Raw genomic sequence first — 12,264 nt, forward strand, 5'->3', positions numbered from 1 at the left:
AGTAGTAATACCCCCTCTCCCAAGACTACTCACGTTGGAAGTTGAGGATTTGTTGATCCATAGCTGCATCCGAGTCCCTAAACATTTGGTCAAACATTAGATGGACCATCTCGATCTGGTCACCGTCCTCTCCTGTTCCCGCCGCTGAACAAAAATCATGATAATACCACAACTCCGTGAGCAATGATTTTCATCGTTTTGCTAGCAACAACATGAGAGTTTGAAAAACAATGTAATTTCCCTGTGATCTCCTATCCTGACAATTCCAACGCCAAATGAACCCACTGTCCCTATAGTGTTCCAAGACGGTAAAAATACCAGCATTACTCAGCAATGGTAAATTTATACGACTACGCCCATGCTATCAGTCCTACCATCCGAATGCTTCCCACTATATAAGGAGTGTATTTTTTCGTAGGAAAATTCGGAAAATTATTTTTCGTCAATTTTTTCGCGTTCTTCAGCTGAAATTTTGATAGGACATACATCAAGTAATAAGCCATCATATAGTAGGAGAACAAATTTCCCGAAAAAATACACTCGCGAATGATTATTGCCCATCCATCTACTACATCGATTCCTGCACCCCGAGCCCGATGCATCCAATGGGTTCACATGGTTCCCAACGTGAGCTTCCGGGGCTGCTCTCCAACGAGTTACTTTATTACGGAAGAAATGACGACTTGCCTCCTTATCAAGCGACGTCCTAGCAAAGATTCAAAATAGGTCCGGATCACACCTGGGCCTACTTCTCAACAGCTCCCACTAAATGAACGTTGATAATGCGGCTGGACAATAGCGAGCCGTTGGCTTCGACCACATTACACAAACCAGGACGATCAGTACACACGATAAAGACGGCTCTGAAGGGCTCATGCTGCTACAGTAGAGTAGGGAGGATGATGACATCTACCTAGCCGGGCAGCAGGGTTCCACTACTTCCTTCCAAACGGCCTCGAAGTCACCAGGATCACATACGAGGACGCCAAGGCCAAGCTGGATGCACACCGAGACGATCCTGAACGATAATAACAGGTTGACAGAAAAAGGAACACGATAATCTATGGCGCTACTCGTACTTATTACATAATCATTTCACCATACGATTGGGGAGCAATGAATGTTCAAATTCACAGGTGTATAGACTCAACTCACAAGGGCAAGTTATGATCTTCCAATAAGCTCAAGAGTTTCATACACGAGTAAGGGTAGAAGTGTACAGAAATAAACAGAAATTTCGCGAAGTTTTCACAGAATTTTCATATCGTCACCAACACATGTAGTTGACCAAAAGCATATTTTCCCACATTGATCGATTGAGTCAATAATAAAATTGTTGAATGTCAACATCCCAAGAGGCAAGCAATCAACGCCTCTCCCACAGAACCGAACGTTTTTCCCCGAGTAAAACCCTCACAGTTAGCCCTGTAACAACCAGGTATTCCAAGTCTGCCACTTACAGTCTGCTGAGGATAGGATCGTCCACCGACACAAACATCATATCGCCTCGATATTTATTGATATCACGCGTAGACCAACACCGAGCTCTCGAATGAGGTGCCGCACTCTCCACCAAATTGTACGGTGCTGTACTCAAACACGCGGTCAGTTCTGAAAGTAATACTTAGCGGAGCGAAGCTCTTTGTTATTTTCCTACCATCTCCTTGAGGCATTCGACAAGGCCTCGAGCTGAGCTTCTCCTGTTTACCCCCGGCCCCTCCTAGCACTGACGCTGCCGTTCCTGATGCTGATGACGGCAGTGGAGCTCTGCGTCCTCGGCAAAATTCAAAACATCCAGCAATCGAACAAAAACCCATTGTTAACGTTGTTACGAGGAAAAGGGAGAATTAACCGGAAACTACTACCACTAGAAACTAATACTAGAAAAAAGGATATCAACACTCAAAGCCTCGAAAAGGGAGGTTCTCCCACTAACTTATCTCCACATTTACAGTAGTGGCTTTATGGATACTCATGATACGGTCTACAGCCTACCGCCTAGGAGATGATCTCTGCGAGCAATATGTATCATCAAAGCAGTCACAAAACCTGTGCTGGATTTTTATATTTTTGTGTTGTATGATCCCACCATGATCTAGCATAACAGATCCAAGCTAGTGTCGACGTGTTATTCACCGACCCACTATATACTATTTTCATGCCTTGTGATACCGTAAATTCACGAACGTTTCGCGATTAATAGTAACATACCCTATGACTAGCGATCTAACATATGAAGAGATACACAGAATGAATAAAAAATTGTTTTACACACATATAGTATATCCATACACTGCATGTACCACTTCAATAGCAACTTCTCTTTATTTCAGAATTATATTTCTCGGATGAAAAATATAATTACAATATTAGTCTGCAACAACCACAAATGTCCATATTATTCCTTACACTCAACCCCAACTGATAACCACGAGAATCCCTCTAAAGATACATATCCCTTCCTGAACTTAACAACACCTACAGTAGTACCACACATGAAACAACGACAAAGAGGAGACTTCGATATCCACCCCTACCCAACCGCACCAACTGTAATACAGAAACATGTGAGTCACTTGAAGAACGTGTGGAATAGAGTCATAATCCTCATGATCAGTGGAGGAGACTGCACCCATCGGTCCGATCGTTGACGTAGGACGCCGAAGAACTCCTCCTCGTCCAATACGCCATTACCATTTTCATCTAGCACTCTGAGACAACGACCAACCATATCCTACACGAGATTCCACGGAGGAATGGTATGATTACTGAGCAATTACCACAGAGCAGCTACATAGGGCGACAGACGCCCGTTACGGGCGGCCCGTATCAAAAAATAAAGTTCCAGATCGCATCGCACACAGCCGACCAGGCATCCGGCCGATCATGGACAGGAACTGTCCCCGAATAGTGATAATGCAATAACGATGAGCTTACTTGAACAACACATCAACCACAACACCAATATCCGTGTCCGAGACTCTCCCCCCTTTGCGTTGTAGCATGACCATAAACTCCTAAGAGTCACCTCTTGCCTTCCTACCACAACATAGCCTGCCCACCTCTCGAGACAGTCGGGCTTTCTTCACTTCCTGGCCTCCATCCATCAACAGAGCATCCAAGCACCGATCGAACTCCTTTACCGCACCAAAGCATACTCGCCTGAGGACCACATCCCATAATACCACACCAGTCAGTCTTCTACCGCATTCCTCCCCAATCGATACCCTTAACACGCTTTGCCACTGCTTCCATGCGACCTGACCAGCAGCAGCAACAGCGTGGAAAGATATGCATTTCGTCAACTACTCATATTGGTAAAAATAAAAAAAATATGCAATTTTCGAGAAATTTCACCCTAAACCTTGTGTACATTTTCATGACGAAATTCCTGAGGAAACCAAACATATTTTCTAACACTAATCCTAGCCCGCCTGCAACAACAACAACAACCCTACCTGGAGGCACCAACCCCACCACAAGGCCCGCGAACTCCCTAGCCGTGATGCTGCTATTCATGCCTTCTCCCTGTACATCTCCATGGCTAGCAAACTCATAGTATCTACAAGGCTCATTCACATCCCAATACAAGTCTGTTATCCTTACAGCACTTCCTCGGCGATTTCCCCCAGAAGGCTCCGCAGAGTCGCTATGGTCAACTTCCCATCATGGGTAGGGAACAGCTTCTTGACTAAAGCAGAGCCCTCAACTATGGACCCTAGGGGCCTGTTATCCGATACTTTACGAGGATCTGGCAATACCTACTAATACCAACCATAACAACAACAACAACAACAACAACAACAACAACAACAACAACAACAACAACAACAACAAAAACAACAACAACAACAACAACAACAACAACAGCAAAAACAAAAACAAAAACAAAAACAAAAACAAAGACAAAAACAAAAACAAAAACAAAAAACAAAAACAAAAACAAAAACAAAAACAAAAACAAAAACAAAAACGAAAACAAGAACAACACCATAGATAGGACACGTCCTTACCCCTGCAGACGCCCACTTAGCCCCTCTAGGCGATTCCTTTACCAATACCGTAATAAGGTCAATAAAGCCTCGTCGAGACAGCTCCCCTACAGTGATACCAATCAAACAGCATACAACATGGGAAGAGCACACCTTTATCAGAGCCTTCCTCGGCACTTAGCCTATCAAAGATCTCCTCCGCCTTGCTCACTTTGGTCGTTACCATTGCACTCAATATCAGAAACTCGTCGAACTAAATTCACACACCATGCTGAGGTAGCGAAGGCCAATCGGCGACAAATCGAGATCTACCCATCTCGGGTATGTTCCCTTAATACACTACTTGCAAAAATCCATCACCATCAAGATCAAATAATGCTAATGCCTTTAGGTGCTCCTTTGGGTCCACTTCATAGTACATCTCCTGGAAGGTGAACCTACAGCATACCTCCCTACCATCCCTTATGTGGTCATTTCAAAGCCTTACGGTATAATAGAGCGCATAAAGTCGGAATAAGTCATCGCCCAGCGGCTCCCCGATCGACCCTCCGCCTCAACTGTTGCGTAGTACTCGAAAACCTAACAATTTACACTACTGCCAGTGACGACACAGTGCAATGAAATACACTACATGTGATGGGGACTCTGTGAAAATTGTGTGGAATTCTCATTGGTTTCTCTACACTCCTACCCGAATTCGTATATAAACTCCTACACTTCATGAGGAGACTCCTAAGCTCCGTTGAGGAGAGCAAACATATGCACCAACATAGTGGTAGTCAAATGCCAGTAGTGATCACACCAATTCACTGATACTTGCAGACTCCATAAATAATTCCATCGTCATTACCTTTTCGGGAGCTGCATAATACTTCATACGATTCTCGTAGTTACCCATCACGCTCGAGTGCAATCTGGACACCTCCTCCCGTCGAACCTTACCCTGACAATACACAGAGAATGAGCTCGTTCGTGTTGGAAAAATATATTCCCTCAGCTGAGCTCAAGAGTTTCCTCACTAATTATGAAAGTTTACTTACAAATTCGGACAGAATACTCAAAAACCAACAAAAAATTTCCCAAAAAATACCCCATTCTACGGTGGAAGTTTCCCCAACACATGTAGTTGTATATTTCCCACGCTAGCGGCGCCCACAAACAAGCCCCCCTCACCTTTGCGGTCTGCCCAACAACAGCCTGCTGCTCCTCACAATAACTTCTCCCACCACAAGTCGCCCCCCATCCCAAAACACCTGCCGTCCCTCCCACTACAAAGGCAGCAGCCCCACGCCAACTGACTGGTCTCGTTATTACGCCCCTCCTGAGCTGCTTACTGCAGGGAACCGCTACTAGAAGGCAGGGACCAACCCTATGGAGCATATGGGGCAGAAAAACTGAAGGAAAGGTAGTCGAAGAAACAGCAAGCCATCATCACGACCCTGGTACCAAAGGCATGAAGAGCTCTTTACCTAACACTACGATAAAATGTACGATGGCGAGCGGCCTCGGCCTCAGCCCTTCAGTGTGAAGACAAAGGCAGAGGTCCCCATTACTCTTACCCACTACAATGTGTGTTAGCAATAAAGCACTGCCACTGAGCCACTAACCCCCATGACGATCGGAGAAGCGTTACTCCAGTGAGGATAAATCGTGTGGCAATATTTGGTGATAAGTTCAGTGCTACTATAATCATACGTAGGATGTCACTAAACAATATTGTAGGTCTTAAAGACATTGAATCCGTCCATTGCAGTGGTTACCAAAACCTGACGGAATACTATACCCTAGCGAAGACCAACCATCTCGACACTTCCATAACAACTACGGCTTTTTAACACTACCGATAGCAGTAATAGGTGAAATTTCCACAACATAGAAATATTTCGAGGAATTTAACTCCTCTTACTACTTCCCAAAGGACTGCGACTGACTTCGTGTTTGACTATCCGCCTCTCTCGGTGCGTTACTGACTTTATGTAATACAATACTGCTAGGTATATACGTTTGTTATTCTTGCTTTTATTATGTTGAAAATCATATGAATATTCGCCGAGTTCGCCGAGAAATCACTTTTCACGCACTCGCACAGGAAAGGCCCAAATACAGTATACACGAGGGCCGCAAAACGACCACCATCACTATTACTAAGTAATTCTAAACGCCGTAACGACGTCAGCAAGAGTGAGACCCTCAGAGACGGGTTATGCTGGTTAATGCTGAGCTAAAAACCAGTACCCATGCACACAGCACAGTTTACATATGTTCTATAGGACAGTGACCTCATACATCAGGTGAAGTTACAAACGTCTTAACGAGTATTAACGACACCATACCATAAATCCTCCACATCACCACCACCACCTTACCCTCCTCAACCTTATCCATCTCCGGCCCATACACAGCAGTGCCTCCTCCTACTCCCTCAGATGGCTCCTCCTCTGTAACAGCCATCTCGGCATCTATTATTTCCTCCTTCTCGAACCTATCAACCATACCATAACAATCTCAACACACCCTTAATTGCTTACTCATCCTCCATAGGATCCTCGAATACCAGGTCACCACACTGTTGCTGCTCCACCCTCTCCTTCTCCAACTCAGCTTGAAACTGACCATAACCATAAACATGAGCATCCCAATACAATTATGTAAATTAATCCCGACTACTTGAAATATCCTGATACATTATACATACCACTCCTTTTCAAAATCCTAAATCGGATACCTTCCATCGCTATCCCCTCACGCAGCATTCAAACAGGTCACTATTCACTCTTTGAAATTGCAGAGATCACACAAAGTTGTTTATATACTTATATAACGCCTTATTCCTATCATCAATATACTTCACCTTATTCCTCACCACATTACCATCACCACCGCCCTGCATTACAGCTCACTTACCCCTCATCTTGCCGCCCTCAGGCATGGCGTCCTCCGTATGTGATCGCTCAGTAGCAGCCGCCCTGGGCATTTTAATACAAAAATCTAAGTCGTCGAACATAAGAGCAAAATCAGCGAAGCCAGGGCAGGGATGAGCTCGGTGAAATGCATCATAACCAAACCCGTTTCCCTGCTGGAGATAATCCCACCTTGTCGGAATAAATTCCATACCGGGAAAATTCTATACTACAAGATGTGTGTTGTATACAATGAAGTTTCACCCGTTTTACGTGAAGTGGCGTAATACTCTGTGAAAAAAGTCCGATATTCGCGGCGATATGCAGTAGTCGCGAATTGTGTTTTTCACCAGTGTTTTTCATATCACTAGAGTGAAACTCCAATGTCTAAATACTATATATGTTCTATACCCAATATTTCCTATATTGCCACCATGTAGCACAAGAGCAACCCCGATTCTCCCCCGACTACATCTCAACATCGATATATAATCAGCAACTGTATGATGAATGAAACTGTTGATAGTATCACAATCCTCCAACTCTGAACACTCGAATGTATCAGCTGCTGCTATTGCTACTGCTTCGGCGCGGGCTTCAACTGCAGTAGCGACTCGATAAGGTAATGCATATGATTCACCTACAATACGTGGTAATTTCGTGGCGCGTGACAAAAACTCACCAGTGGTGGGGTCTCCGTTCGCACATTAACCATAACCTTCTGCGGTAGTGTTCGAGTGATTACCAATTCCAATAAGACAACTAGCCGGTTCGTAAGGCATGCACCAAAGTAAAGCGCTGCCGATGCCTGAAAGTATACAACAATAATAGCGATTAGTATCTCTTATTTCGTATGATGCTGAGTTCAACCTAAGATTCCATAAGATTCCCCTGGAAAACATGAGCGCATTCCGAGAAGTCATTCGCATCCATAGAAACATATTAGCAGTCCCCGATACGGTTTTTATTCTACTAACCGCCTTGCCAACGTTTGGGTAAATTTTTCCGCATCGAGAATATTTCACCCACTTACTCCATCCTTAGATAGTCTAGTATTTACATGGAACAAATTTCCTTGCCTCAAACGGGCTATCACCATCTCAGGGTTCAGCGGCTGTGAAGGCGTTGCCATACGACTAGTCTGACGATCCGCACCACAGCGTTGCCACAAACTCAGGAACTGCTCCCTACACAAAAATGATGATAATAACAGCAGCATATGCCCAGCATGGACTTACGCATTGATCAACTGCTTGGGCTCGCATACTACATATAGGGTGAACGGAACGTTCATGTAAAAAATATCCACATTGGTTTTGATCGCTGTCTGAGGCCAACAACATCATCAGTTGATTAAATGCCATCTTTATTCAATACTGCATTCCTTCTACCTATATCACGCTATTACTAATCTATACCCAAATCACAGCTGACTCCCAAGTCGGCTGAGCAAATGAGGAGGAATATGCTAGAATCTACCCCATACAATATTCACTTACAATACATATTCTCTGCGTATTTACTATACACAGTACTCGAAAAGCGGGTTTTGACTAAGACTGGAAAGTCTCCCCAAGTCCAGGTCAGTTTTTCAAAAATCTAAAACCTTTCCCGATTATCTATGCATTTTTCCTATCGTGTTTACAATGAGTTTTAGAGTAGCGAAACATACCCAAGTCGCTTAATTCCAAGTGTATTTCCTTCACCATACCATAAATCTCTCGATTCTCAGAAATTTAAGCTATGAGCCCTGAACAGCCCCTCATCCCTTACTTGAAGTAGCAGTGGAGGATGGTTCGGTGGGGGAGTGCCCGAGTTCAGCTTATTCGGCTCCAATGCTACTCTCACACTAACATTACTTCCAGGCTCAAGTACATCAGGCATTCCCGCTATCTGAACAACAACATAATTTCGTGGCGCGTGACAAAATCCCTTCCTACCTGCGTTGACTTAGGTGCCAATCCAAAGGCGTTCTTGTTACACTGTATAGCAAAGCCAGTTAACGGTGTACTTCCAGAATTCCCAATCAATAGTTCCATGCACAACACCCCCTTAACAAAGCCGACTCCAGCAGCCACCTTAAGGCCAGTATGACCATTACCTAGGACAAATCTTGCTATCTTACATTTCCTCAACGCCACCACGCGCCATAAACTACACTTAATGTGATTCTCACTTCACATTAGTGATACGAATGTGAAAATGTCGTAGCCATAGCAGCCGACATCATAAAAACAGCGCGACAAGCGACGAATACTCAAAAGTAGATTATACAATCATACGATACCAAACTCAGTACCACAATTAGGGAACGACTTTCCAACCATAATTCCATCCACTGAAATAAAGCAGTTACTCAACAGTAACACAATACGTCCCCAACAACAAGGACGAGTCATGCTACTATCCTTTCACAGGAAGTGATATCCCATCCTCATTCACCTCCCCTCTGGTCCTCTGGATGGACCATGAACCTCTGTATCGGTAAATCAGGAGTAACAGCAGCCGCCGCCGCCGACACAGCAGCAGTAGGAGTCTCCTCATCACTATCGCTACCTGAGATGATACCAAATCGTCGCCCCCCCGAGATGCACTTCAGACGAGCTTACTTTCGTCATCATCATCTTCATCTTCACTACTACTGCTGCTCTCCTCACTACCCGAGTCCAGGTCTGTAGTGCGCTCATCATAATTCCGCGGGCTCGCCATGGCTGCTTTCACCGCCTTAATCTGATAAGCCGCATATCTCAGGTTCAATCATCAAAGATACAAACTAGGTCCGATAATAGACCATACATTACATTCTGATTTCGATCTTCCACACTGCTTGCATCAGCATAATAATCCTCCATCTCCTCATACTGCTTGGTGCCCTCTATCAGCTCATCAGGGGCTATGAAGTAAATCGACGACAGTTGACCAATCGTGCCAAGAAGGGTCTCCAGAAGACCCTAACGGGAAGCCACAGCACTTAGCCTTTTTATCTATCTACTACTCCTCCTTCTTACCGATTCCACGAGGAGGGAGGTATCACTTATCCTAGGTAAAGGTGCTACTACAATCTTCTTACACTTCTCCAGATCTCCCATAGATAGCATACGCCAGTACATGTAACCCCTATCCCGCAGATCAGGATTGGACGAGGAGTTGGTACAAGCTTTAAGGACCTGACCAGAGCAACTCTATTCAAGACTAAAATTCCTCCTCATCAACATTCGCGCACGCCCAGAATTAACGCGTCTAAGTTTACTACTCTATTAATTCTGCTGCAAGTTCAAAGTGAAAATCATCGACTGTAGATCATAACAGCGATCTATCTAACAGGTTATAATACACGTATTAGATTGATTCGTATGCAAACTATTTCTCAGTTGTTGTGGTAACGAATAAGTCCCCTTGCGAAGAGTAAACCCAAATAGAACGTTGAGAGTAACAATTTTAAAACATGTATTTATTAATGTAAACCGATTCTACAGAGGCGTGGTGTACCCAACAGCTACTACTACTACTACTACTACTACTACTACTACTACTACTACTGCGCCCTTCCCCTCTACCTTTGACACAATGTCCTGATTAGTCTTGGTAGGCTCCTTGAGGAAGAACTTTATAGCAGCCGTTAGTAACTCTTGTTGTACTGCATACGTCTCGCTGAAGAAGCCGTCCAGGAAGGACTGAATTACAGTACATTGAAAAAATATGCGTTAACCTCAGCCACAACACCAAACCGTATCAGCCACATCACTTACTATAATAGATACGTGATTTATTACATATAAGAGGTCACCAGCATTCTCGATCCTATCCGGATATTCTCCCAGTATCCAAATAATCGCTTCTTTCGCCTCGGGCTTAGCCAGAGACTCCAAATTCTCGCACAGTGGGCCAATAACAAACTCGTACTTTCCAGGGTATTTCCTGACAGAAAAATACACTACATTTATTCGCCTCCTCAGCTCAGTTGAAGACACTGCCAAAGTATTGTCCAGAAAAGATAATTTTTACATGAAAAATCACGACAATGAGAGGCGGAGCGAAGCTCCCACACCACCACCAAGGGAATAATACTACCTAAAGACGTCTCGCATAGAGACAACAGACTCTTGTAGGACATAGTCAGCACGGTGCTCAATAAGCTCTAGGATGGCATTCACACATACATCCGCCGCTGCCTCCAACTTCAGTGCTATTCGGCCTGAATGTAAGTAAAAAACAGAAAAGTGCACGCATGCGCACGCCTGATTGAAGACTCTAACACTTTCATCGCTCACGAAAAGCATTCAGGACCAGACAGGATTGAAATTATCGTTTGATGGACACTACCTATAGAAGATACTGCCTTGCATGCAAACTCCAGGTCAACCTCATTAGCATAATCCACAAGCTCTGCTACCACCACATCAACATTCCGTTCATTCGCCAACATCACTGAAATAGAGCCAAGTTCCAGGAGGAGTGGTATAGTATATTCCACTCCGCCTACCCATCACATCCAACTTCTCCATTTTAACATAAATAGGATCATTATACTTACAAAAGAAGACCTTGACCTCCCTAAAAATGTAATGTCGTGCTTCGCTCCGCCTATTTTCACCAAGTACCATACTTACCCTTGTAGTACTATCGGCCTCTTTTGCACGATCAGTCTGATATCACGCAGAGCAATGTACCTGAAAATGCAGCCAATAATTTTTTCTCGAACACACTCACACGTCCATTTCAAGATCTCTCCACCGAAAAAATACCAACAGTACGGGCGCTGTAGCATGATGAGACATATATTACTATTACTTCGACAATCTCGATCAGAGAAATTTTCTTTATCGGAATGTAATTGAATTTCACTCTCCTCCCCCGTTGCCCGTACGTACTGTATTTCCGGCTCCTGGGAAAGGAGTGTGACCAGAGGGGCCGACAGCCTACGGCACATGACTCTGATCATATCCGTGTTGTTCAGTTTATCCATCATTTTCATAATCACTTTGATTGCCGATAGAACCTGACAACCACCCAAGGCTGCACATCCGAGTATCATGATAGAGCCACGACATATTCACACTCGCAGGGATAGAACCCACACCCTTCCCCACCACAGTCGCCATCTTTACCACTAGACCATCCCAGAATACTACCACAGCCGAGTTAACGTGACTCAGTCTAGCCGACACTCGCTCTATCATCTCCTTAGCCTGCCTACTATCCTTAGGTTGATACATAGTGATAGCATCCAGTATAATAACCTGAGCCCATTCCGTACCTAACATCGAACACTTCTATTAGCATTCACCAGCTGCAGCAGTCGTTACATTCGTTCAATGCCAATAACAAATTGGATACCGTCTTCTCGTCCAAAGGCATCATTCGCTTGCCCG

The 12,264-nt window shown here is 44.3% G+C and overlaps 3 protein-coding genes across 3 annotated transcripts in view; all 3 read right to left on the reverse strand.

Annotated features, from left to right (window-relative positions):
• Positions 1 to 1,853, reverse strand: part of Pmar_PMAR016873 (hypothetical protein) — a 2,295-nt gene extending 442 nt beyond the window's left edge. The window contains exons 1-6 of the mRNA XM_002765876.1: positions 1,658 to 1,853; positions 1,461 to 1,611; positions 914 to 1,018; positions 750 to 863; positions 573 to 706; positions 34 to 144 (exon numbers count right to left, since the gene is read on the reverse strand). Coding sequence (XP_002765922.1) covers positions 34 to 144; positions 573 to 706; positions 750 to 863; positions 914 to 1,018; positions 1,461 to 1,611; positions 1,658 to 1,817 — 775 coding nt within the window. The 5' untranslated portion in view covers positions 1,818 to 1,853. The remainder of the gene's footprint in view (positions 1 to 33; positions 145 to 572; positions 707 to 749; positions 864 to 913; positions 1,019 to 1,460; positions 1,612 to 1,657) is intronic.
• Positions 1,854 to 2,552: 699 nt separating this feature from the next.
• Positions 2,553 to 6,966, reverse strand: Pmar_PMAR016874 (conserved hypothetical protein; the record flags this gene model as incomplete). The annotated part of the gene is made up of 16 exons (XM_002765877.1): positions 2,553 to 2,711; positions 2,938 to 3,017; positions 3,063 to 3,162; positions 3,206 to 3,260; positions 3,459 to 3,562; positions 3,607 to 3,761; positions 4,014 to 4,099; positions 4,146 to 4,245; positions 4,336 to 4,429; positions 4,480 to 4,571; positions 4,843 to 4,935; positions 5,166 to 5,245; positions 6,359 to 6,474; positions 6,521 to 6,600; positions 6,660 to 6,669; positions 6,893 to 6,966. The coding sequence occupies 16 exons, from the start codon at positions 6,964 to 6,966 to the stop codon at positions 2,573 to 2,575; spliced, it is 1,458 nt and encodes a 485-aa protein (XP_002765923.1). The 3' UTR covers positions 2,553 to 2,572.
• Positions 6,967 to 7,410: 444 nt separating this feature from the next.
• The window catches only part of Pmar_PMAR016879 (beta adaptin protein, putative), an 11,986-nt gene continuing 7,132 nt past the window's right edge, over positions 7,411 to 12,264 (reverse strand). The window contains exons 11-24 of the mRNA XM_002765880.1: positions 11,216 to 11,320; positions 10,964 to 11,087; positions 10,666 to 10,810; positions 10,450 to 10,566; positions 9,901 to 10,059; positions 9,694 to 9,843; positions 9,502 to 9,622; positions 9,335 to 9,448; positions 8,833 to 8,993; positions 8,666 to 8,785; positions 8,131 to 8,219; positions 7,926 to 8,079; positions 7,575 to 7,700; positions 7,411 to 7,532 (exon numbers count right to left, since the gene is read on the reverse strand). Coding sequence (XP_002765926.1) covers positions 7,470 to 7,532; positions 7,575 to 7,700; positions 7,926 to 8,079; positions 8,131 to 8,219; positions 8,666 to 8,785; positions 8,833 to 8,993; positions 9,335 to 9,448; positions 9,502 to 9,622; positions 9,694 to 9,843; positions 9,901 to 10,059; positions 10,450 to 10,566; positions 10,666 to 10,810; positions 10,964 to 11,087; positions 11,216 to 11,320 — 1,748 coding nt within the window. The 3' untranslated portion in view covers positions 7,411 to 7,469. The remainder of the gene's footprint in view (positions 7,533 to 7,574; positions 7,701 to 7,925; positions 8,080 to 8,130; positions 8,220 to 8,665; positions 8,786 to 8,832; positions 8,994 to 9,334; positions 9,449 to 9,501; positions 9,623 to 9,693; positions 9,844 to 9,900; positions 10,060 to 10,449; positions 10,567 to 10,665; positions 10,811 to 10,963; positions 11,088 to 11,215; positions 11,321 to 12,264) is intronic.

Source organism: Perkinsus marinus (genome assembly GCF_000006405.1).
Source record: "Perkinsus marinus ATCC 50983 genomic scaffold scf_1104296974312, whole genome shotgun sequence".
NCBI classification, from domain to species: domain Eukaryota; phylum Perkinsozoa; order Perkinsida; family Perkinsidae; genus Perkinsus; species Perkinsus marinus.